Source organism: Dipodomys merriami, unplaced genomic scaffold (assembly GCF_024711535.1).
Source record: "Dipodomys merriami isolate MVZ:Mamm:240054 unplaced genomic scaffold, mDipMer1.0.p SCAF_60, whole genome shotgun sequence".
In the NCBI taxonomy this organism is placed as follows: Eukaryota; Metazoa; Chordata; class Mammalia; order Rodentia; family Heteromyidae; genus Dipodomys; species Dipodomys merriami.
The window spans coordinates 3,313,635-3,337,796 of NW_027206180.1; the positions used below are offsets into that span (position 1 = coordinate 3,313,635).

Below are 24,162 nucleotides of genomic sequence, written 5' to 3' on the forward strand. Positions count from 1 at the left end.
AGGGGTGAGGGGGGGTAGTGCCCAAGTGGTAAAGCTCTTGTCTAGCAAGTGTGAGCCTCTGAGTTCACCCCCCACCCCCCGTGCACACATGAGGCGGGTGCTTGGTGGCTCGTCCATGCCGGATGGGCTTTAACTTCGAACCCCACTGGTCTCAGCGAGCAGGTGAGCAAGAGCCAGGCCCAGGGTCTCTCTCCCAGGCTTTATGACAGCGGTGCTGAGTCACAGAGGCAAGTTGGCCTTTCAAGTATGGCCTTCGCTCCCTCCCCAGGATGCCTTTGCCCCTTGGGTAGAGTTTTGCCTGTGTGGGGCAGGTGGGGGACAATGGAATTTCTTGGAACCACTCAGACAGCCAGCTACTGCAGCCCAAAGAAAGCATGTGGCCCGGGCTCGCTGCCCCCTGCCATGCAGCAAGAGTGCTACCAGCCCTATCATCTACCCGGGTATCGCTACCTCAACTCCTGGAGACCCGGCGTCTTCTACAAGATCTCCACCACCCAGCTGTGCCCCGAGGAGTGCCGCCCGGCCCTGCGACCCCCGTCCATGCTGCCCTCGCTGCGGTCCTCCCTCTTCTGCCGCTACAGCACCCACGATTGGGAGCAGTCCAACGACCTGCAGATCCGCGGGGCCGAGGCCTCCAATCTGTGGGCCAGCCGGATGACCAACGACTCGCTGCGGCTCATGCAGGACAAAGAGCAGCTCACGCGCCAGATGCAGGAGGGGTCCACCCGGAACCTGAGCCAGAGGCTGTCGGACATCGGCTTCTGGAAATCCGAGTTATGTTACGAGCTTGACAGGCTCCTGGTGGAGAGCCGGAGCATGGATAATATCAAGAGGCGGCTGGAGTGTGCAGCTGAGCAAGTGAACTCTCCACTGCAGGTAACCGAGGGGGGCGGGCGCAGGGGGCCGGCTGGCCGCGCGCCACCAGCCACGCTGGGCAGGCGCTGACTGGAGAGCACCCAGAAGGCTGGTTTCAACTGGATCCTCCAGTATGATCTTTTGTTTTTCTTTTGCCAGTCCTGAGGCTTGAACTCAGGGCCTGGGACTGTCCCTGAGCTCCTTTTGCTCGAGGCTAGTACTCTACTACTTGAGCCACAGCACCACTTTTTGCCTGGATGTGGTACTGAGGAATCAAACCCAGGGCTTCATGCATGCTAGACAAGTGTTCTACCACTGAGCGAACTTCCCATCCCCTTTTTTTTGGGGGGGGGGGAGGATTTTTAATCAGAGGCAATTCTGGATACTATCCAAGAAATGGAAGTTTTCCAGACTGAATGGAATTGGTTGTGTGTGTTGTATGTTTCCTCCCTAGGTTTACATGAGCATTTACAGGCTTTATTTAGACATTGAGAGGCCAGGCCTAGTGATTCATGCCTGCAATCCCAGCTACTCAGGAGATGATGGAACTAGGAGGATTGTGATCTAAGGACCAAAGTGAGCACCTGACATGCTCTGAAAAAAAAAATGCACTTGCCAGGCGTCTTGGCTCACACCTGTCAACCTAGCTACTCAGGAGGCTGAGATCTGCAGGTCAGGGTTCAAAGCCAGCCTGGGCAGGAAAAGTCTGCCAGACTCTTATCTCCAATAAACCACCTGAAAACTGGAAGTGGTAGAGTGCTCGCCACGAGCTGAAGAGCTGAGGGACAGCACCCAGGCCCAGAGTTCAAGATCCACGACCAAAAAAAAAAAAAAAAAAAGTGCACTAAAACCAAAAAGAGTGGAGCATGGTTCAAACAAGAGGGCCAGGCCCTTCAATCCCCAGTGCAGAAAAAAGAAAAAAAGACACTGCTCATGCTTCCTTACCCTGCCGCCCTCCTTCTCCTCCTCCTCCTCCTCCTCTTCCTCCTCCTCCTCCTCCTTTTTTTCTTTTTCTTCTTCTTCTTCCAATCCTGGGGCTTGAACTCAGGGCCTGGGCACTGTCCCTGAGCTTCTTTTGCTCAAGGCTAGCACTCTACCACTTGAGCCACAGCACCACTTCTGGCTTTTTCTGTGTATGTGGAACTGAGGAATTGAACCCAGAACTTCATACATGCTAGGCAAGCCCTCTACCACTAAGCCACCTTCCCAACCCACATGTGTGCCCTGTAATGCACTCCATAGTTTGCTTACTGATGACTAGAATGCTGGCTCAGCTGGGACAGACTTTGTGCTCAAGACCAGCACGTGGTGGCAGTGAGCCTGGGCGTCTGTGCTGGTGGACTTTGACTTCCCGCTAGCCTAGGACCGAGTACAGCACCTAGTAATCCATCCATAAAACCAATACCTTCCAGTAGACTCTCCTGACACCTGGTCTGTCAGCCCCCAGCCATGTCCTGGACCCATGAGGGTTGCTTTGGGCAGCAGGTAACGGATCACGGCTTAAGCACGGTGTTTCCTTTCCCGCCACAGTGAGGATTCTCGAGGCACATGTGTGGGCCAGGCTCCTGCAGCCTTCCTTGATGCCTGAAGGGACCGGGCACCTGACTTCTGCTCCAAGTAGGAGGCTCTTTCGTACAGCAAGCACCTGTGTGGCAGGAAGATTGAGAAGCGGGTGAGGGTGTCCCTAGCTACTAGTGAACATCTGCTTTTCCCGAGCCTGGTCTGTGTTTCCCATAAGCCCATTCGCTGGCGCTCGCACAAGCCCCTGGCTGTCCAGAAGTCCTGCTGTGGAAATGTGTCTCTTTGCATCTCAGCCCCCTTCTGTGGTAGGGGGCTGTTCTGGGCTCCCCAGAACAAGGCTGGAGCCTCTGAGGACCTAAAGGCCTGCAGGCTTCCTGCAGCCAGCCCCACAGCTGGTCCTGCGGCTGGTCCTGACCTGGGCACCGGACGCACGTCTATTCTATCCACCTCCTCTGCGTCCCGGGCTTCATCCTCAGGCCGGGCAGCCTCTTGAGGCACCGTGGTGACCCCGCTTTCCCAGGCTTCCATCTCCTGCTCCCCTCCAGTCATGCGCCCCCCCCCACTCCCCAGCAATCAGAATGAGCTCAAATATCAGATGAATCCTGCTAGTCTCTCCCCCCCCCCACTAGCTCTATTGATGGCATCCCAGAATTTAACATCTAAATTCCTGAACTCTTCTACCCCTTCCTATCTGGAACCCTACAGCGCTATTGCTCTAGCTGCATATCTCCACTGCAGTCCCAGGGCCTTCCTGTCTGTGCCTCCGACCTCAGGGCCTTTGTATCTGCAGTTTCCTCTTCGTGTCTCATTGCACCTCCTGTCTCCTCAGAGAGTTCCTCCTGACCACCAGGTCATCATATATATATATATATATATATATATATATATATATATATATATATATATATATATATATATATATATATATATATAATGTATATATATATGATATATATCATGTATATATATATATCTCATGTATATATATATCTATCTCATGTATATATATATATACACACACACATCACACATATATACACACACATACATGTGTATGTGTGCACGCATGCACACCAGGTACTGGGACTTAAACTCAGAACCTCTCACTCTTGTTTGTTTGTTTTTGTCTGTCTGTCATGGGACTTGAACTCGGGGCCTGCTGGATGTTGTACCTGAGCTTCTTTTCCTCAAGGCTAGCACTCTACCACTTGAGCCACAGCATCACTTCCATTTATGTGAATGTGTATACACGTGTGTGTATGTGTATGTGTATGTGAGTAGTTAATTAGAGATAAGAGCCTCATGGAGACTTTCCTGCCTGGCTGGCCTTGAACCATGATCCTCAGATCTCAGCCTCCTGAGTAGTTAGGAGTAGTTAGTAGTGAGCCTGTCAGGGGTCCCCAGCCTGTGTGTGTGTGTGTGTGTGTGTGTGTGTGTGTGTGTATTTTGTTGGTCATAGGGCTTGAACTCTGGGCCTTGGGTGCCGTCCCTCAGCTCTTCAACTCAAGGCTAGCGCTCTGCCACAACTCCACTTGTGAGTTTTCCTGGTAAGTTGGAGATCAGAGTTGATGCTCAGCTCTCAGCCTCCTGAGTAGCAAGGATCACAGGGGTGAGCCACCAGTGCCTGCTACTGTGTCCTTTTGAGAAGGCTGGGGGAGCTGAGAGCAAATGGCATGGTCTCACAACCACGCCCCACTGCCTGCCCCGACCCTGCCTGCCCTAATGCAGCCATAGGCTACAGCACCCCCCAGAGGGCGCAGGGGAGGCCGACGCCCACTGAATGCCCCGTGGTGAAGCCCCTTGGCAGGTGAGCCACCTGTGCTTCTCCCATGCTCCTGCAGGTGGCGCTCGAGTGCCTGTACTTTCGGGAGAAGAGGGTCGGGATTGACTTGGTCCATGACAACGTGGAGAAAAACCTTATCCGGGTAAGGGGTCCCCCTGAAGCTTGCCCGGCTCTGAGCAGGGAGGGCCAGCTGGCCGGAAGTCATTGAGCCGGAAGTCACACATGTCACCCCATGGTAAGGTAGGACCTGGGGGGAAGCGGGAGAGATGGAGATGGAGTTGTGGATCTTCAGGCCTGTGTCAGGGTGACCCCACCAGCAGCAATGATGCGGCTAGTGTTTATCCAGCACCTGCAGCACATCATATCCCTTCATGATGCAATAATCCACAAGGTAACTCGTGGCCCACGGTTGGTGCTAGATTTTCCTTCAATCTGGAAGCATATAAACAGTAGGACAGGTGTGGTAGCACACACTTATAATCTCTGCACGGTGAGTCTGAGACCTTGTCTCTGGAGGAAAACAAAAGAAACCCAAAGCAGGGGGGGGGATGGAGATAAGGAAGGAAAGGGATGGAAGAGAAGGGAAAGAAAGGGAAGGAAAGAGGAGGGAAGGGCAAAGAAGGGAAAGGAAGGGAACTGAACCTGGACCCTCCAGAGCTGACCTCCAGTGGGGCCCTGGGGGTCACAGGAGTGGAGACTCAGTCCCCACTCTGGCATGTCACTGGGGAGACCAGCATGGGCTGTGCAGGGCCGGACGCGGCTCTGACCTGTGAGCTTTCCACCCACCAGTGCCTGCTCTTTCTGCCATCTTTATTTTTCATTCCAGGAAGTCGATTTGCTAAGATGTTCTCAAGATCAGATGCGAAATTTAGCTCAAAGAGTAAATGTTCAGATTCGGTAAGTGGGGGGGGGGTCTTCCCTCCCCTCCCCACCCTGGGGCTTGTTGGGCGGGGGGGGGGGCGCTGTCCCTGAGCTTCTTTTGCTCAAGGCTAGCACTCTACCACTTGAGCCACAGCTCCACTTCTGGCTTTTTCTGTGTATGTGGTGCTGAGGAATCTAATCCAGGGCTTCCTGCGTGCAAGGAAAGCGCTCTACCCCTGAGCCACCTTCCCAGTGCTTGTGGCTACTCTTGTTTGCAAGGATGCCCAGCCAGAGGGCAGCGTCTCCCAGAGGCCTTGCTTAGTCTGGGCCTCTCCACAGGCCAGCTCTGAAGCTGGGGATGGCCGAGGGTGGGTGACATGGGGGCGGCCAGGCGAGGGGCCGGGGCATCGCCAGAGGGAGCAGGTGGACGCCTGGAACCTGGAGTCTTCAAAAGCCATCCGCTTTGTTCTTGGGAGCTGACGTAACTGGTGTGGTGACACCCAGGGGGCTCGTCGTGTAATTAAAGGGAGACCTGGGCTTTATGGGGGTGGGGGGGCCTCAGCGCCCCGGAGTCAGCTTCCTACCTGGGCCTGGAGCCCAGCCCTGGCCTCTAACTCTTTCAGGACAAGCCACCCTGCTGGTTCTTCCTCTTCTTTGACTCTTGACCCAGAGGCCCCCGGCGGCCAGGGCAGGCAGGCCGGCTTGCCAGGGCTGCCGTCCTGCTGCGTGGGGCGCAGTGGCAGGCGATGAGGGGGTGAGGGGGGCAGCTGGCCCCTCAGCTCCAGGAGCCTGGCATCTTGGTCAGAAACAGCAGCCACCTGCCCTGCCAGGACCCAGATTCTCAGAGAGACCAGGACTGGACAAGAGAGAGTCACCCCGCTGTCATCCAGGGGGACCACGGGATGTGGGTGGGGCAGGAAAGATCCCCGCAGGGCTGAATGCTGGCACCCAGTGGCCCATTGATGACCTGTTTGTGGTCTATCAATTCACTCAGAGAACCTAAAGTACTTTGATTTCATTCATTTATTTTGGCCAGTCGTGGGGCTTGAACTCAGGGCCTGGGCACTATCCCTGAGCTTCTTTTGCTCAAGACTAGCATTCTACCATTGGAGCCACAGCACCACTTCTGTCTTTTTTTCTTCTTCTTTTTCTGTGTATGTGGTGCTGAGGAATCAAACCCAGGGCTTCGTGCATGCTAGGCAAGCACTCTACCACGAAGCCACATTTCCAGCCCCAACTGCTTGTATTTAAACAAGCCGCTTTCAACAAAAGGAGAGCTTTCATAGGCCAGTGTCTTTTAGTGTACTTTCTCTAAAGTTATTCAGGCTTTTGTTTGTTTGGTTGGTTGGTGTGTTTTGTTTGTGCTGGTCTTGAGGCCTGGGCACTGTCCCTTAGCTCTTTCCATTCAAGCCTGGTACTCTACCACTTGAGCCATCGCTCCACTTCCCACTTATTTGCTGATTAAGTGGAGGTTGAGTCTTATAGACTTTCCTGCCTGGGCTGGCTTTGAACCTCAACCTTACGATCTCAGCCTGCTGAGTAGCTAGACCTGGCACCCTGGAGAAGGCGTTGTTCTAAAAACTTGCTTATTTATTTTAATTGATCCATAAAAGTAATGGATTTGCTACAGGTGATATGACACGGGGTGGGGTAGGCAGATGCAGCTCATTAGCAGCTGCACTATCTCATTTATTTTATTTTGGCCCTTGAGCATGGTAAACTAAGACTGATACATTGTTACTCATTACAGTTGCTATCTTGTTATAACAACCTCTTATGTGTATTTCTTCAAGCTGAAACTTTGTATCTTTTGACCAACTTCTTTCCAACCCACCCCACCCCACCCCACCCCAAGCCTTAATAACCTTCCCCACTCTTCTAGAAATGAAACTTTTTAAGGTTCCACCTATGAATGAGAATCATGGGCACTTCCGTTTTCTGTACTTGGCATATTTAACTTATTATGTTTCTTCCTTTTTAACGGCTGAGTCATATTCCATTGTGTATTTCTACCACATCTTCTTTATCCATTTGTGTTTCAGTGGACACTTAGGATAATTCCATAATGTGGCCATTGTGGCTAAGGCTGTAATGAAGGCTGTGTAAGGGTGTCTCTTTGACATCCTGATTTTTATTTCCTTTTGGTCTATATACCCAGGTGTGGGGTGGCTGGGTCAGGTGGTCGTTCTAGGGGAAGTTTTCATGCTGTTTTCCATAATGGCTGACTCAGCTTCCATTCTGGTGAGTAGTGTGGTGCAGGGCCCTTTGTTCCACTCCTCGGGAGCACTGATTATCTTTCATCTTCTTGATAACAGCATTATACAGGCATGAGGTGATATCTCATTATGGCTTAATGTGATGTTTTGTTTTGTTTTGTTTTGAAGAACCGGTTGGCCATTTGTATGTCTTTTTTTTTTTTTTTTTGAGAAAAGTCTCTCTGGATCCTTCGCCATTTTAAACATGCAGTCACGCCTATGCTATTCAGCTGTTCTATGTACGTTTGTGATATGTCTTAGATATTCACCCCTTTCCAGATAGATGCTTTACAAATCTTTTCTATCATTCTTTAGTTTCTTTTTCCTTTTCTGGTGATGGTTTGCTGTTCTATAATCCAGGTTTTATTCTTGTTGCCTGTATTGAGTCTCTCTCTCTCTCTCTCTCTCTCTCTCTCTCTCTCTCTCTCTCTCTCTCTCTCTCTCTCTCTCTCTCTTTCTCTCTCTCTCTCTCCCTCTTTCTCCCCTCTCTCTCTCTGCTAGTCAAGTGCTGGTGGCTCAGACTATAATCCTAGGCACTCAGGAAGCTGAGATCTGGAGGATCGTGGTTTGAGGCCAGCCCAGGCAGACAAGGCTATCATGCTCCAATTCCAAAATAACTAGTAAAAAGCAGGGCTGGAGTCATGGATCAAATGGTGGGGTACCAGTCAAGCAAATGTGCAAGGCCCCAAATTCAAACCATAATCTCGCAAAGGAGTGTTTGTTATTGTTTTTTTTAAATCACTGCCAAGTCAAGGCGGGGAGTGTCCCTCACATTTCCTATGGGGTGACAGTGTCAGGTTGTTCCGGTCTTTGATCCATTTGGAGGTGGTTTTGTCCAAGGCAGGTGCCCAGGTGTCCCCAAACCATTTGTCCAGGGGACAGACTTGTCCACTGGGGATCCCTTTGTTGGAAAAATCACTTGGCCCCAAACGCATGAGTTTCCTTCTGGGCTCTCCATTTTTGCCTTCCTTTAATAGTGTCTGCGGGACTTATTATTTATGGTAGGTGAGATTGGTTTTCCAGATGTGGCTGCCGTATGATGCACAGGGCCGCCAGGGTGAGGAGAGGGAAGGAGAAAGATTCAGAGCTGACAGAGTGAACGAAAGCCCAGATGTGAACTTGGGGAGCCAAACCCTGGAAGAGCGATGCTGGTTCCTGGGCCTCGCTCAGAGGCTGAAACAGGAGCCGGCACACTGAGAAGAGGTAGAGTCAGGAGATGGAGAACGCTGACGCCAAGGCACAGAGACAGGCCGGGCAGCGGGGGCTCACACCTGCCATCCTAGCTACTCAGGAGGCTGAGACCCAAGGATCCCAGTTCAAAGCCAGCCCAGGAGGGAAAGTCCCTGAGACTCTAATCTCCAATGAAGCAGCAAAAAGCTAGGGAGAGATGGATGGACACAGAGAGAAAGGCAGAGGGGGCTGGGAGAGAGACGGAGAGATGACAGTGAGGAGAGGGAAGCAGACATGGAGGGAGTAGGGGAATGGGGAGCAGGTGGGGACCCCCGACCTCCGTGGGAGAAGAAGCTAGTTTGGGGACAATCACAGTTGATCATAGCCGCCCTCCCCCCCAATCCCTCCATAGGAAGGCAGCTCCAGCTGCTGGAGAGTGGAAGGCTTTGGAGGCCATTAGGCAGATGAATCCCTGCTGCTCTGCCCCTGGTGGTGCCCCAACATTGGAAGGGGGCTGGGCTCCTCGTTTTCTGGGCCAGCCTGCATCACCTGCACAGGGCTGTGTCTTCATGGAGCAGAAATGGTTGTCCCAGACTGGGGAGAAGCCAAGCGTGGCTCTTGGCCCTGGCTGTGCCAAGAAAGGGAGACCAGGCTGCTTCCTCCTTCCCCAGGCCTCACACAGGCAGGGGCCAGGCAGCAGGAGCAGCTGGATTTGGAGTCAGGCTCTTCCCTCCCCTCCCCCTGTGTTACCTGCTAATGCCAGGACATGTCTGCTTTCTGCAGCGTCGTAGACCTCCTCTCATTCCAATACATCAGGCAAGATAGGGCCCCGGCTCTCCAGGGCTCTGCCAGCTTGGAAGGCCCCAAGGCCGCAAGATGGTTCTTCCTGCCCTGACACCACCTCCTACCTCCTACATGCTCTGATAGGCAGGGACCCAAGCCAGGACTGAATTTTCCCACTCCTGCACCTCTGGGGTCCCTCTCCACAACCAGCACACAGTAGTGGGGGGCGGGGGGGGGAGATAAACAAGCGGAAGAGAAGCAGACAGGCTTTGGAAGAACCGAGGGAGCAGAGTTCAGACACACAGAGATTAAGAAATGCTTCAGCCCCTGTTTGTGTGCCTTTGACTAGGACTCAGCTTTTTCAAGAACACAGAGAAACAGGAAAGGTTCAGGCTGAGAAGGTCCTGGAGGCAAGAGATAGAGGCCGGCTAGCCTTTAGCGTCCACTAAACTCCTTAGGTCTGAGGTGGGCTTCTATTAATAGATAAGAGTTACTGTTTGCCTTTGAAGACAGGAATGTGATTTTTCCCCCCTCCCTTTAAAATGTACTTAGGCTTTCAAAGCGATTTGAAAAGGAGGAAAATAACAGCGACTTTGGTATTTGGGCAAGAGGTATGAAAGTGGTTGTCAAAAGCCTAGAGTCTGGCCAACAGTGGCTTGTCCAAACTTCTCAGCTATGCTCCTAGCTCTCCTAGGCCCAAGTCCTGGCCCCGCCCACTGTCTTCCCACCCACTCAGCCTTCTCCTGGCCTCGTCCTCGACCCCGCCCACTCCCTGGCCCCACCCACTCCCGGGTTGGATCTGCTTTCCAGTCCCTGAAAACGCCAGTGTTTGTTCCTCTGCTTGTGCACATGAGACCCCAGCTTGGCGTTCTCATTCCTCCATGCCACTTTGGCCCCACCAGCGGGGCTATCAGCTGGGAAAGCCCTGCTCAGGCATCTCTTCAGGCGGGCCCGACTCATGGCCCTTGCCTCCTGAGCGGGTGATTTCCTTGTCTGTGTTGCTTCTGTCCTTTTCAGTCCTGTCATCTCGCTGTGTGTCCTCCTTCACACAGCTCTGAGCAGCAGGAAGTCTCGCTCTGGGTTTTACTCCTGTTCCCCCCCTTTGTGCTCTGCAGCATCATTCTCTACCATTCGTCTGTGATGGGATTTGGGTTGACCTAGACTTTATCCACAGTGTGATTTGGTAATCTAAGTCCACTCAGCCAAGCACAGCTGGAGGGCCAAGCCCGGCCCACCATCTGTGCATCTCAATAAAGCTTTATCGAAACAAAACTGTCCATGCACTTACATGTTATCCGGGGCAGCTTCTGCATGTGGTTGAGTAGTGGCGATGGAGTCCACCTGAGATTTTGGCTCCTTGACCTTTTACTGTGCACGTTTGCCTATCCCTGTCCTAAAGACAAGAGCTGGGTTTGGATTGGGAGGGGGGAGGGGAGAAGGTGTACAAGCAGGGGTAGCTGTGGGCACAAGGAGAGAGATGTCCAAATGGGAAGAGGGGCTGACAGCCTTCAGGCCTGGGGGCTGTCTTTGGATTCCCACCTTCCTGGGAACCCAGAGGTTGGCTTTGGGGCCCGGGCCCTGCACCCCACCCCTGCTGTGCAGGCTCTAGGTTGGTGCTCCGTCTTCAACACAAGTCCTTCTCTCGGGCAGGGATAACCGGGACACACAGCACTCCCTGGAGAAGGACATCGAGGACAAGAGCTCAGCCGAGTACATAGACGAGAAGTGCTACAACCTGAGAAACACATCCGACTCCATCAGCTTCTTCCACGGCATGGAGAAAGTGGATGGCTCGTGAGTATCCGGCTCCCTGCCCCCAGCCTCCACCCTGTCCCAGGGGCCCGTGGTGCGTCAGTCAGGAGAGAGGCAGTGTGGTCTAACAGGGATTCTCCCTCACAAGTAGCAGCATCTAAACCCAGATGGAAATGGCTGGACTCCTAGAAGGAAGCCCTAGGCTCAAGGGGAAAATGTCAGGGGCTGGCTCGGGTGGTCTGAGCTGGGTGGATTGCTGTGAGCTGCTTAGCTGGCGTTTCAGAACGCCATCTCTCCATCCTTGGCTCAGCATCCAGATTCCAGAAAGAGAGAGTGTGTGATTGGCTCGGGGACAGTCACGTGGCCAATGCTGCCCTGTGGGGGCAACCCCGAAGGGCCATCACCAGAAGGAACAACAGCCCAAACTCAGCAGGAGGCCAAGGCCCCCACCAGGGCAGGGCAGGTGGACAGTTGTGGGCAAGTGCTGTCATCACAGTGGCCTCCATTTCTGCCTGGGTACCACTGGAAGGAGAAGAATCTCCAAGCCAGGCACCGGTGGCTCACGCCTGTCATCCTAGCTGCTCAGGAAGCTGAGATCTGAGGATCACGGTTCAAAGCCAGCCTGGGAAGGAAAGTCTGTGAGACTTTTTAGCTCTGATAAACTCCTTTGAAAGAAAGCTGAAAGTGGCACTGTGGCTCAAGTGGTAGAGCACTAGCCTTGAGCACAGAGAGGCTCAGGGACAGCGCCCAGGTGCTGAGTTCCAGCCCCAGGACTGGCAAATAAACAAACAAAAAAGCCCCCAGAGACGTGGTGCGTGTGACAGCAGTGACCGTGCTGGTAGCTCGGCCTTGGTTTCATGCTATGAGTTCTGTCTGTGGCCTGCAACTCTGCAGGGTGTGCTACCCACCATGGCGGGCCCTGCTTTCTCGCGCTACAGTTCCAGGTTGGGGGGGGGACTGGAAAGAGAGGTACCCCCGGGCACAGGTGGGTGTGGGGTCTGTCTTGGCTCAGACCCTCCCCCCCTCTGCAGTCTTTTTTCTCTTGTACATGTAGAATTGTGCTTGGGATATATAGGATGCAATAAATGTTCCTGGAATGGAAAAAAGGAAGCAGGGAGGGAAAGAGGATGGAGGGAAGGGAGTCGGGGAAGAGAAAGGGTAGGAGAGATGCCCATCTCTTGGCCCCAGCCCTGAGTCACTTTCCAGGTCTTAGCAAATACTGAAGCCCTGAGTGGAGCCTGTGGGGTTTCTGGCAGTGGCAACTTCTGGGAGTCCTCCTCTCTCCAACAAGGTGGAACCCCCACACATCCACACACCCCATCTGCATGGGGAGTAGCGAGGCTCCCTTTGCATGAACGGATTCCTTCCCAGAAACCTGCTGGCCAGGCCGGCCGGCCGCGCCGTCAGAGGCCTTGCTGAGCTGGATGCTGAAAGCTGCTGTTTGCAGTGACCGATTTGCAGTGACCGATTTGCAGTGACCGATCCATCTGTGCAGGGCTTTGTGTTTGCAGCTTCCTGGAAGCAAGGGCCACGTCTGAGCAGATTAAAGAGGGTGATTGGGGACTGTGTGGCTTGAAGTTGTCTCTCTGCTTAAGGATTCTCATTGCTATGGACCAACTGGTGGTGGTGATGGTGGTGACGGTGGTGGAGGCCATGCGGATGGTGATACCAGCTCACTGAGGGCTCTTTTGAAAGCCATCCCTTCCCTCTAGGCCGCAGTGTGGCCCGGGTGTGGGGAGCCACTGGCATCCACTGGGTGGCAGCCACAAGGCTGTAGGCCTCCCATGTGAGGCACAGAACACCCCCACAATGAGGCAAAGCCAGACACCAGGGTGGGGCCTTCACCTTGCCCTTGCCTTGTCCGTCTGCAGGATCTCAGTGCCGGAGTCCTGGTCCAGGTTCAGCAACAACAACATCAGACACTCTCAGAACATGCGGGCCAACTCCATCCGGCTGCGCGAGGAGGCCGAGCACCTGTTCGAGAGTCTGTCGGACCAGATGTGGAAGCAGTTCACCGACACCAACCTCGCCTTCAGCAGCCGCATCTCCGAGGAGACGGACATGAAGAACAAACTGCAGACCCAGCTGGCGAAGGTCAGTGCTGCGGAGCTCGGGGACCACGCCTGGGTGCGGCCACCCTCCGGGCCACCCATCCGTCCGTCCGTCCCTCTGTCCATCCACCTGGGGGTCTGTGACTGACAGCAGGGGCTGTGTGCCCTCCCCCACTCACAGACATGGCGCTCGGTGTGGGGCCTGGCTGTCACCATGGTACCCACAGGCTGCCATGGTTTCTGGTGCCCTTCCTTCTCCATCTTGGGGCCTGAGCATGATGGGGAACCCCCCCACCCCTGAGAACTGTGTGGCCCCGACTGGTCATCCCCGCTTGGCTTTCCAAGGCTTTCACTGAAGGGTGGATGTTGGGTGAGTTTGAGAAGTGGCGACGTACCCCTGGGCTGCTGCCGTCTCATGGGGGTGCCCCTCTGGGCGGCTCCTGGGACTTTATTTCCCTCTGTGCAACACAGCCACAGACTGCACCCTGGCTGCCGGAAGCCATGCTGGGCACCGGAAGTAAAAAGAGCAAAGGATGGGGGTGCACGCCACCTGCTCTCAGAAGTTTGTCTTCCGGGTGGACAGGGATTTAGGGGTGACTGTAAGTTACCCCTCTGCTTGGGAGTTTGGGGGAGATGTAGAAGGTTTTATGGGTGCTAAGGCAGCCCGTGTCGGCCAGGGTATGCAGGAGGCAGAGCAAATCATTCTTATTAAATAATTGCCAGGTAGGATCATGTTAGGAGGGAGGAGGCAGGGTGAATGCATCAGAGATGCTCCGGGAACCCTCTGTGGGGGAAGTAGACGGGCAGGGGGCTCCCCACAAGAGCAGCTGGACAGGAATGGAGGCAGGCAGAAGAGCAAGCACACGGAGGAAACTCAAGGCTCTAAGTTCAAACCCCAACAAATACAAAGTAAAAATGGAAGCTGGGTGCTGGTGGCTCACGCCTGTCATCCTAGCTACTCAGGAGGCTGAGATCTGAGGGTTGCGGTTCAAAGCCAGCCCAGGCAGGAAAGTCCGTGAGACTCTTACCAACGAACCACCAGAAAATCGGAAGTAGTGCTGTGGCTCAAAGGTCTGGAGCACTAGCCTTAAGCAGAAAAGCTCAAAGACAGTGCCTAGGCCCTGAGTTCAAGCCCCATGACTGACCCCCCCCCAAAAATGGAGCTTTTGCTTGAAAACTGGGTAGGAGTTGAGTCCTTTGGACTGGGCTTTGCCCTCCAATTTGCCTCGGTCCCCCGCACCCCCATTATAGCCTCTTCACACACTGCCAGTCCTCCTGGGCTCTGGCATGCCCATGTGCTTGCGCACTCTGCTTTGTGTCTCTGAGGAGAGGCAGGGAATGGGCATAGGAAGAGTTTAAACAGACCACAGAGCGGCCACACATTTCGACCTTGAAAGGCTGCCTCTGACACTGAAGTTTTCTTTGGAGTCCTCTCTTTCAAGCAGTCATTTAGTATCGGCAAAGGCAGCCCTTTTCCTAGGAGGCTAGGTGGGCAGCATAGCAGGGCAGTGTCTGTGGGGGCGGGGCACGGCTGGTGATCAGTGCCCCTGTGCTGTCTGCCCGCCTGCCCTTCTGTTTGGCTAAGGAGGTCTGGAACCCATTGTGTGGTGGGAAATGCTTTTGTGCTTTGCAAGCAGCCGGATCTCTTCCAGCGCCGGGGGCTGGCGGCCAAGCTACTGTTGGCTGGCTTCTAAAACTAGCCAGGTCCTGGAAGTGCAGCCTCTGCCTGCCCCGCGCTGCCCTGTGCACACGGGACTGCCCTTAGACACCACATGCTGAGTGAGTGATCGAAGGTTAATAATAATAAATAAATAAAAAGCTTCCATCTGTTCAGAGCCAGTGGCTCACATCTGTGATCCTAGCTATTTGGGAGGGTGAGATAGGAGGATCGCAGTTCAAAGCCAGCCTGGGCAGAAAAGTCCCTGAGACTCTTGTCTCCAATCTTGAACCAGAAGGTTTCCCTAGGAAAAAAAGGATTCCACGCTGCCTGGCCTCGTCCACTCGCTGGCATCTGCCCTGCGCTAGGCCAGGCATCTGTCTCCCTGGTAACCCCTGGCTCCACAGAGTTTGGGGGGAAAAATGTGCAAGGCTGCAGAAAGCATCTAGCAGTGGAGCGCCAGCTAGGACTGCTCAATCCATTCCTCCCTCCACATCCCAGATCTCTTCCTGGCCTTGGACACTTTCTCTGCTGTCACAAGACGAGATGCAGGCAGATAGTTTTACATGGCTGGGGGAGGGGGCACTCTGCCAGGAATAGACAAGACTCCCTAACACACATGGGGTGCCCAGTGCTCCGATGAGGGGGTGGAGCGGTGGATCATTGCCTTTTGTGCTGTAAATAGAAGTTTCCTAAAAGAAGAAAAGAGCTGTTGGTCTTGGGCTGGGGGCATGGCTCAAGTGCTAGAGCCTAGCAAGTGTGAGGCATTGAGTTCAAATCCCAGTACCGCCGAAGTGGAGGAGGGGAGGGACATATGTTAGCATTAATCAGTGCCAGCCATAGTTCTGAGGGTTTGACTTAGTTAATGATGCTTTCCCTCTTATTTTATTTTATTTTATTTTTGGTCCAATCGTGGGCCTGAACTCTGGGCCTGCGTGCTGTCCCTCAGCTCTTCAGCTCAAGGCTAGCAATCTACCACTTGAGCCACAGCACCACTTCCAGCTTTTTTTTTTCTGCTTATGTGGTACTGAGGAATCGAACCCAGGGCCTCAGGCATGCAAGGCAAGCGCTCTACCACTGAGCCACCTTCCCAGCCCTGCTTTCCCTCTTATAAAGAAGGATTTACTAGCCAAGTGCTATTGGCTCACACCTGTAAGCCTAGAAACTCAGGAAGCTTGGATCTGAGGATCACAGTTCGAAGCCAGCCCAGGCAGAAAAATCCTTATGAGAGTCTTATGTCTAATTAACCACTCAAAAAATGGAAGTGTCACTGTGGCCCTGAGTTCAAGCCCCACAACCCACAAAAAAAAAGAAAGAAAGAAAGAAAGAAAAAAGAAAAAGAAAAGAAAAAGAAGGTATCATATCACCCCACTTTACCCTCACCCCTAATCCTTTTCGCTTTATTTTTTAGATAGTGTCCCCACTTTTGTCCAGGGCTGGCTTTGGATGGTCTCTCTTTTTTGCCTTTTTGCTACTTGGTGTTGGGGGGAGGGCATCACCCTGTACAGCAGTGCTGCTATCATCTCCATTATACAAGTGGGGAAACTGAGGCTCAGAGAGGATCAGCATTTTTCCCAGGCCCACACAGCCTGCTGTGGTGGGGCCTCCTGATTTCAGAGAGTGGACAGGCAGAAATCTATCAAGCCCTTCTCCCATCTCCCTGTGGTCTCTGCCTGGTCCCTCTGTCCATTCCCCCCCCCCCCACAAAAAAAAAGGCAGCCAGAGGCTGGAAACTACTAGCCTTGACCACAGGGACTTCGCTCCCAGGCAGGCTTTGTGGGTCTGACCTGCACATTTTGGACAGCAGGCTGGGGAGGGAGGGGCCGTGGCACTGATTTATAGCAGGGTTTTCGCACCACCAGGCTGGGGCCAAGTTCCCAGCCTCTACCTGGTTTTGCAGACACAGCGTTTCGGGAACCCAGCCATGGCCCGGCCCTTGCAGGCTGTCTGATTTGCTGAGTGCCACGTCGATTGATGCTGAGGGATGTGGGGGGGGGCGTCCCCACAGCTTGGACAAGGTGGGGGGGCTGGCTAAGATAGAGGTAGTGTAAATGCCTGTGTGGGTCTGAAAGGGACACAAATCCCTCCAGCACCCCAGCGCCCCTTCCCCGGCCTCCTTCACTTCCGGCTCTGGGTGGATTGGAGGCCCACCCTCCCTGGAGGTCCACTAAACACCAACTCAAATGCCTCTCCCTGCCCAAATCCCCCTCCTAAACACCCCCAGGGCTGGCCCGGCCCCCTTGGGGGCCCCCTCCATCCTAGCTGACACAGAAAAATGAATCACCACATATTCCGTCTTAACACCGTGTACCAGTCATTGTAATCACCCTGGCTTTTCTGAGAAGTTTTTGTTTTTTTGTTTTTGGTCGGTCGTGGGGCTTGAACTCTGGGCTTGGGTGCTGTCCCTGTGCTCTTCAGCTCAAGACGAGTGTCTACCACTTGAGCCACAGCATCACTTCCACACCCTGGCTTTTCAAACAAAAGGGAAAGCGCCCTCACAGGGTCTGCTCGCTAGACCATTGCTCTGTCAAGGTTCCACGTGAAGCTCAGAGAGGTGCTGAGCCACGCAAGGTCACACAGTAGGGAAGAGCAGACGCTGGTCCTGCACCCCCAGGTGTAGAACAGCCTGATCCCACCCTGGAGACAAGAAAATGTGGTATATAGACAAAGCGGAGCATTATTCAGCCGTGAAGAAGATGAACGTATGTCAGTGGTTGGCAAATGGATGGAACTGGAGATGGTCATGTTAAGTGATATGAGCCCATCCTTCAAGGACAAGTACTATGTGTGTGTTCACCCCTCCAGAGCCAGAACAAAGCCAGGTCATGAGTGAAAAGGGGAATGTGGCTGCTTGGGCAGGAAAAGGAGAAATAGAGAGGTGATTGGGAGCCCAGGGCGTTAAATGTGTATGTGGAAATGTCAGGGTGACACCCCCTCCCTTTATTGGGTACAGCTTAATAGAAGCCAGAGAGCACAAAGAAGCGAGGACCTGCAAAATCTGCTCCAGATTCCTCTCTCAAGTGGGAAGAGATGGGCAGAGATCAGGAAAGGGATGGATACTAGATGGCATACACCCCAAGCAAGAGGTGCACAGGGCCTGGTGCAGAAGGTAGAGCACCAGCCCTGAACTGAGTAGTTATTTACTTGAGTTTCAAGTCTTACAGCTCAGATTCTCCACGACTCACGTAGGTCTAATAGCAGTTTGGAAATCTGTAACTATTATGTGATGTTTTATAGTAATGCAATTGTTGCCTGATTAGTCTTTTTCTCTCTGCCTGGTGTTATTTACGGGGGATTTTTTTGTTCTGTTTTTGTTTTATCGGTCATGGGTCTTGGACTCTGGGCCTGGGCGCTGTCCCTGAGCTCTTCAGCTCAAGGCAAGTACTCCACCACTTGAGCCACAGCGCCACTTCTGGTTTTCTGGTGGTTCATTGGAGATAAGAGTCTCACAGACTTTCCTGTATGGGCTGGCTTTGAACCGCGATCCTCAGATCTCAGCCTCCTGAGTAGCTTGGATGACAGGCTTGAGCCACCAGTGCCTGGTTTTTACAGGGTATTTCTAAAAATGTGCCTTCAATTCTGCTAAATCCAAGAAGTAGTTGGCACTTCCACGGGCATCAGTCCTTTTCATTTTTGTTTCTTTTGGTTGTTGTCTCTTCCATCCTTTTAACTTTGGTGAAAATGAAGCTGATACATCCATAGACAGCCATGACACCTGGTTATTATCCCCATTCTTCACCAGAAACCTGAAAGAAGGAGAAGCAGCAACAGCTGAGGGTGGCACACAGCTGGGCAGGTGCAGAGAGGCCAGGGGAGATGGCGGGAGGGCATGGGCGAGGTTTGGGACCAGCCCTTCCCAGAGCCGGGATCTGACTGGGAGAGGGAGCGAGGTAAGCCCTGCTCTCACGCCGCCCTGTTCCAGCGGGAGTTCCCAGCTAGGGCAGGGAAGGCAGGGCGGTTGGCCAGATCCCGGTGCTGGTCCCGCCCATAGGGTGACCCCCTGGGCCAATCCCCAGCCACCCGCCCAGCCTCCAGGCTGTGCCAGGCCCAGCCTTGTTCTGAATCCTCCCCACCTCCGTTTCTTGGGACAGGAGGATTTCCCGTTCCTCTGCAGCAGTGTGGGGTGGGAGTTTAGCAGGGCTGTGCCTGTGCGGGAGGTGGGCTGGGGGGGGGCAGCTTTCGTTGCTGATTGTGACTGCAAATGTGTGTGTGTGTGTGTGTGTGTGTGTGTGTGGCCAGCTCTACCACTAAGAGTTCCTGTGTCAGCTCAGGTTTTCAGGCCTTCCTTTACCTTGGTAAAGGAAGTAGGGCAATGAGCCCTGTGGCTGGGGCTGTGTCCCCTGGATGCAATCCATGGTCCCAGCAGGGGGGTTGAACGCAAGGCCCGGTCCAGGCTAAACACCAGTGTTCTACTACGTGAGCCACACCCACAGCCCTTGCATTTGTATTTTTTGTTTCAGAGATGGGTGTCTCCACACCTTTAGCTGCATTGGCTTTGAACTTGGTGGGGAGGGGGAGGGGGCTGCCCTGCTCCACCATCCCGAGAAGCTGGGATGCCAGGGGTGTGCTACCCAGCCAGGTGGAGGTGAACATGACCTGAGCTGTGCCTGACACGGCGTCCCAGGGAATCAATCTGGCTAAGTGCATGCCCGTGTGGGCCTGGCACATTTGTCTTGGGTGTGAGCCACAAGAAGGCACCAGATGTAGAAATCCCCGGTGTTCTGGAAAACCCAGACAGGTCTGCTCAGGACGTACAGCTGAGTAAGGGGAAGAAGTGTGGAAAGAAGGAGAATCAAGGTGGGGCTCAGGCTGGGGCTGAGAAAGGGCAGGGTGGGGATGGGGGGGAAGCTTCTGTGTGACCCCTGGGTCTTGGCCTCTCTCCCCTGCCCACCTCCCCAAATCCACTCACTCCCAGCTGCCTTCCTAATCCACATGCTACCTGGAGTCTTCATCTCCATAGTTTTGCTTTAAGAGGAATGCCTTAAGTTAGGATGTTTATTTATTCATGTAGTTAGTTTAGTAAGAAAAATACTTCTTTGTTCTTGTTGGTTGTGGGCTTGAACTCTGGGCCTGGGCGCTGTCCCTGAGCTCTTCAGCTCAAGGCAAGTGCTCTACCACTTTGAGCCACAGCGCCACTTCTGGTTTTCTGGTGGTTCATTGGAGATAAGAGTCTCATGGACTTGCCTGTCCGGGCTGGCTTTGAACCATGATCCCCAGATCTTAGCCTCCTGAGTAGCTAGGAAACAACAACCTTTGAGTACAAAGGGCAGCTGGAAGAGAAATACAGAAAACAGAGCAGACTACTAAAATTCAGTGGGCACCTGGAGCCTGCAGACGTCTCTGGATTCTGCGGCTGTTTGCGGGCTGCAGGAAGAGGGCTGGGTGCCCGGGAGTGTGGTGCCAGGGCTGGCTCCATGCTGGGCACGCCTGTGGCCATGGCCAGAGGGTGTGAAAGGGAACTGCCAAGGTCATATTCTCATCTTCCTCATCTGTGGTCAGGGAGTATTTCTAGAACCTCCCAGATAGAATCGGTCTGCCATGAATGTGACATCCGGGAGCAAGCCCTTGGTGTGCGGTAGAGGTGTGGCGCGTGTACATGTGGGAATTCCTGGCAGAAGTGGGCCCTGCTGGGTGGCAGAGGCCCCACCTGTGGGCCCCATACCACAGGTGCCTCCAACAGGAGGTGAAGGGACTTGAACTTCGGAGAGAAAGCGCCTGTCCCTCCCTAGCAAGCTAGATGCCCCCTGGGGCAGGGCAGAGAGGGAACCACAGGAGGACAGGGCTATTGGCTGTCCCATTGTCCTGTCCCCATGCTGGGTCCTCTGCCCAGAACTGGGGCTTGGCGCTAGATGCTCAGTGAGCATGCATGGGCAATTGTAGAGGTTGTGAATTGAGCGTGTAAATGAATGACGAAGGGGTGTCTGCCCAGCCCCCAGCCTCTGGGCCTCCTGCAGTCAGGAGTCCTTGAAGCCAGGTCCCCAGGAGGCTGAGCACACCTTAAGCAGGACAGGGGAGCAAGGCCAGGGGATCACGGCCTCATGGGAGGGAGAAGAGAACGGAGGGGGGGACTGCCGTAGGTCACCCGGATGTGGCTGGGCTTGGGGGGGGATCCTGCCAGTCACATCTCAATCCCTGGCACCCCAGGCCGCAGAATGCCAGAGCAGGTGCAGCTGAACAGCAGGGTGAGCGCTGAGACTGCCCCAAGCAGAATGAACAGGGGCAGAGTGGTAAAAGAAGGTTCATTTGCCACAATGCCATGTGCCCCTCTCCTGTGCTCCCAAGGGGCAACTTCCAAGGGAGATCTTCAGGGTGGCCTCCTCCTGTGAGCGTTGAGTGATTCATGCTTGGGGAGAGGGGTGTTTAACTAGCATGTGGCCTGTGTAGATGGGCCAGGGAAGGGGCCAGGCACTGGGGGCGACGGACTCTCTGTTACATTCTGGCTGTCTCCAGCTGTCCTCCTCTTGCCCCTCCTTGCCTGGGATCCAGATGTGTCTCAATCATGGGGGTACAATGATGGCACTTTATCAGAAAAAAATATTTTTAGGGAGGAATTTAAAAATTAGAATGTTGTTGGGTGCTGGTGGCTCATGCCTGTAATCCCAGCTACTTAGGAGGCTGAGACATGAAGATCACAGTTCCAAGTCAGCCCAGGCAGGAAAATCCTTGAGACTCTTATCTCCAATCGAGCACCAAAAAGCTGGAGGTGGAGCTGCAACTCGTGGTTGAGAGCTAGCCTTGAGCACAAAAGCTCAGAGTCAGCACCCAAGCTTTGAGTTCAAACCCAGACACACACACACACACACACACACACACACACACATGATAACCTTCCCTTCCCTTTCCCTTCCCTTTCTCCTTCCCTTTCCCTTTCCCTTTCTATTTCCCTTTTGCTTTCCCTTTTCTTTTCCCTTCCCTTCTGTTTGATCAATGATTGCAAGATGGAGGTCCTCAAACAGAACCAACCTTTGTACCAGTCCATCTCGGACCATTCAGGGATGAGCAGGGTCTGCACCCTGCAGGTGTTGAAGGCTGGGGAAGGGAATGTAATGCAAGGGCTGACCCCACCCAGCACCCTCAGGACCCCAAGGGGAGGACGCGGAGCATGCTGGCAGGCGGTGACCGCCTCTTGGTCTGCACAGACGCTGCAGGAGATCTTCCAGACGGAGAACACCATCATGCTGCTGGAGAGAGCCATCATGACCAAGGAGTACCCGCTGAAGGTGGCCCAGACCAGGCTGGACTGCCGGACCCGGCGACCCAATGTGGAGCTGTGCAGGGACATGGCGCAGTTTAAGTGAGTGTCCCAGCCAAAGAGGGCTGGTGTATGTATATATATACGTCTGTGTGTGTGTGTGTGGAAATTCCTGGGGATCCGGACAGGGAAGGGAGGGGTCTGAAATACCGGTATTTCAGACCGAAGGACCCTTGAGTATGGAAATGGGCCCCCCCTCATGAAGCCCCTTAATTTTACCCCCCACCCCCGCCCTCTTTCAGAGACTTGCACTGTCTCTTAGCTTATTCACTCAAGATGGAGCTCTACCCCCTTGAACCACAACTCCATTCTTGCCTTTTTTTGGGGGGGGGGGAGCTGGTTCGTTGGAGACAGGAGTCGCCTGGACTTTCCTGCCCAGGCGGTATTTGAACCTCGGCCCTCAGATCTCAGCCTCCTGAGTAGCTGGGGTGATAAGGCGTGAGCCACCAGCACCTGGCTGGCTTCCTTTCGAACTTTCCTGGTGCTGAGGACTGAGCTGCCACGGCTCCCTTTCCTTGTAGTTCACTTTCCTAATGGACTGCCCCGGGCTGGCCCCCACCCAGGGCCTGAGGGGCAGAGCACTGGCCTAGGAGCCGAGAAGATGGGGAGGGGGCACACACCACGCACAGAGCAGCATCCCCTCGGCTGTGGTGGCCCAGCGCGGCCCGACCCCATGTGAAGTCCTCGTGTCAGTCCGGCCCGCGGTGCCCCGTCCACGTGCCTGTCTGTCCGTCCGTCTGTCGGTCCGCGGCGGCTCAGCGCGGCCTCTCCCGTTGCCCTCCCTGCCCACAGGCTCACCAACGAGGTGCTCACCATCGACGACACCCTGCAGACCCTGCGGCTGCGGCTGCGCGAGGCGCAGGACGCTATGCAGCTGCTGTCCATGACCAAGTCCCGGCTGGAGCACGAGCTGGCCATCAAGGCCAACACGCTGTGCATCGACAAGGAGAAGTGCATGAGCATGCGCAAGACCTTCCCCAGCACGCCGCGCCTGGTGGGCTACACCTGCCCCGCCCTCTGCTCGGGAACCATCGTCCCCTGCGGCGTCGGCCCGGCCGCCGGCGGCGCAGGCCCCGCCCCCTACGGCGCCGGCTCCTCCCCCTATCGCTCCGGCTCCACCCCCTGCGCCTGCCGCGGCCCCGGCGCCTGCGCCTCGCGGGTCTGCTGAGCGGCGGGCCGCGCGGGGGGGGGCGGGGCGCGTCCGCTTCCTCCCACGGGAGAAGATAGATAAAGAGCCGAATACGTGTGTCCACGCGTCCCGAGCGCTCCTTGCGGCGGCTGGCCCGGGGGGGGGGCTGGGAGGAGACCCGCGGATGGGGCGCCTGTGCCTCCCTCCCTCCTTCCCTTCCTCCCTTCCCTTCCTTCCTCTCTTCCTCCCTCCCTCCTTCCATCCTCCTTCCCTTCCTCCCTCCCTCCTCCCTCCCTCCTTCCATCCTCCTTCCCTTCCTCCCTCCCTCCTTCCCTTCCTCCCTTCCTTCCTCTCTTCCTCCCTCCCTCCTTCCATCCTCCTTCCCTTCCTTCCTCCCTTCTTCCCTTCCTTCCTTCCTCTCTTCCTCCCTCCCTTCTTCCTTCCTCCTTCCGTTCCTTCCATCCTCCCTCCTTCCTCCCTCCTTCCTTCCTTCCCCTCTCCCTCCCTCCCTCCCTTCTTTCCTTCCTTCTCTCTCTCTTTCTCTTTCTTTCTTTCTTTCTTCCTCTCTTCTTTCCTTCCTTCCTTCCTCTCTCCTCCTTCCCTTCCTCTCTTCTTCCCTCCCTTCTTCCTTCCTTTCCTGTCTTCCTCCCTCCCTTCTTCCTTCCTCCTTCCGTTCCTTCCATCCTCCTTCCTTCCTCCCTCCTTCCTTCCTTCCCCTCTCCCTCGCTTCCTTCTTTCATTCCTTCCTTCTCTCTCTCTCTTTCTTTTTCTTCCTCCCTTCTTTCCTTCCTTTCCTTCTTCCCTTTCCCTCTCCCTCTCCTCTCCTTGCTTTTCCTTTCCTCCTTCCCTTCTCCAGGACTTGGGGACAGCACTTTCCGAGCAGGGTCAAGGCCTGGGGTCCATGTCTAACACCTCAATAATTAAAACTGCAGCATGCAGCTGTGGAGTTAGGGGTGCGCTGGTTATGGGGAGCCGCTGCACCCTCACTCTGCTCCCGGGAGCCGCTGGTCAGGCAGGAAGTGAATTTTGATGTGCTGCTGTCAACTACAGCCCGCGGTCAGCTTTGATTTCATCTTCTTTCTGGCCTGATGCT

The 24,162-nt window shown here is 54.5% G+C and overlaps 1 protein-coding gene across 1 annotated transcript; it reads left to right on the plus strand.

Moving 5' to 3' along the window:
• Positions 1-285: 285 nt before the first annotated feature.
• Tekt5 (tektin 5) lies at positions 286-23,179 on the plus strand. The gene is made up of 7 exons (XM_070003356.1): positions 286-876; positions 4,218-4,301; positions 4,986-5,056; positions 10,879-11,022; positions 12,852-13,074; positions 21,828-21,982; positions 22,733-23,179. The coding sequence occupies exons 1-7, from the start codon at positions 322-324 to the stop codon at positions 23,106-23,108; spliced, it is 1,608 nt and encodes a 535-aa protein (XP_069859457.1). The 5' UTR covers positions 286-321; the 3' UTR covers positions 23,109-23,179.
• Positions 23,180-24,162: the final 983 nt, after the last annotated feature.

What these genes read in the sequence shown, in the direction of transcription:
- Tekt5 (XM_070003356.1), top strand. Translation starts at nt 322, where the DNA reads ATGGAATTTCTTGGAACCACTCAGACAGCCAGCTACTGCAGCCCAAAG. An exon ending in AGAGTAAATGTTCAGATTCG is followed by an intron (nt 5,057 to 10,878) that starts GTAAGTGGGGGG and finishes TCTCTCGGGCAG; the next exon opens with GGATAACCGGGACACACAGC. An exon ending in TGCAGACCCAGCTGGCGAAG is followed by an intron (nt 13,075 to 21,827) that starts GTCAGTGCTGCG and finishes TGGTCTGCACAG; the next exon opens with ACGCTGCAGGAGATCTTCCA.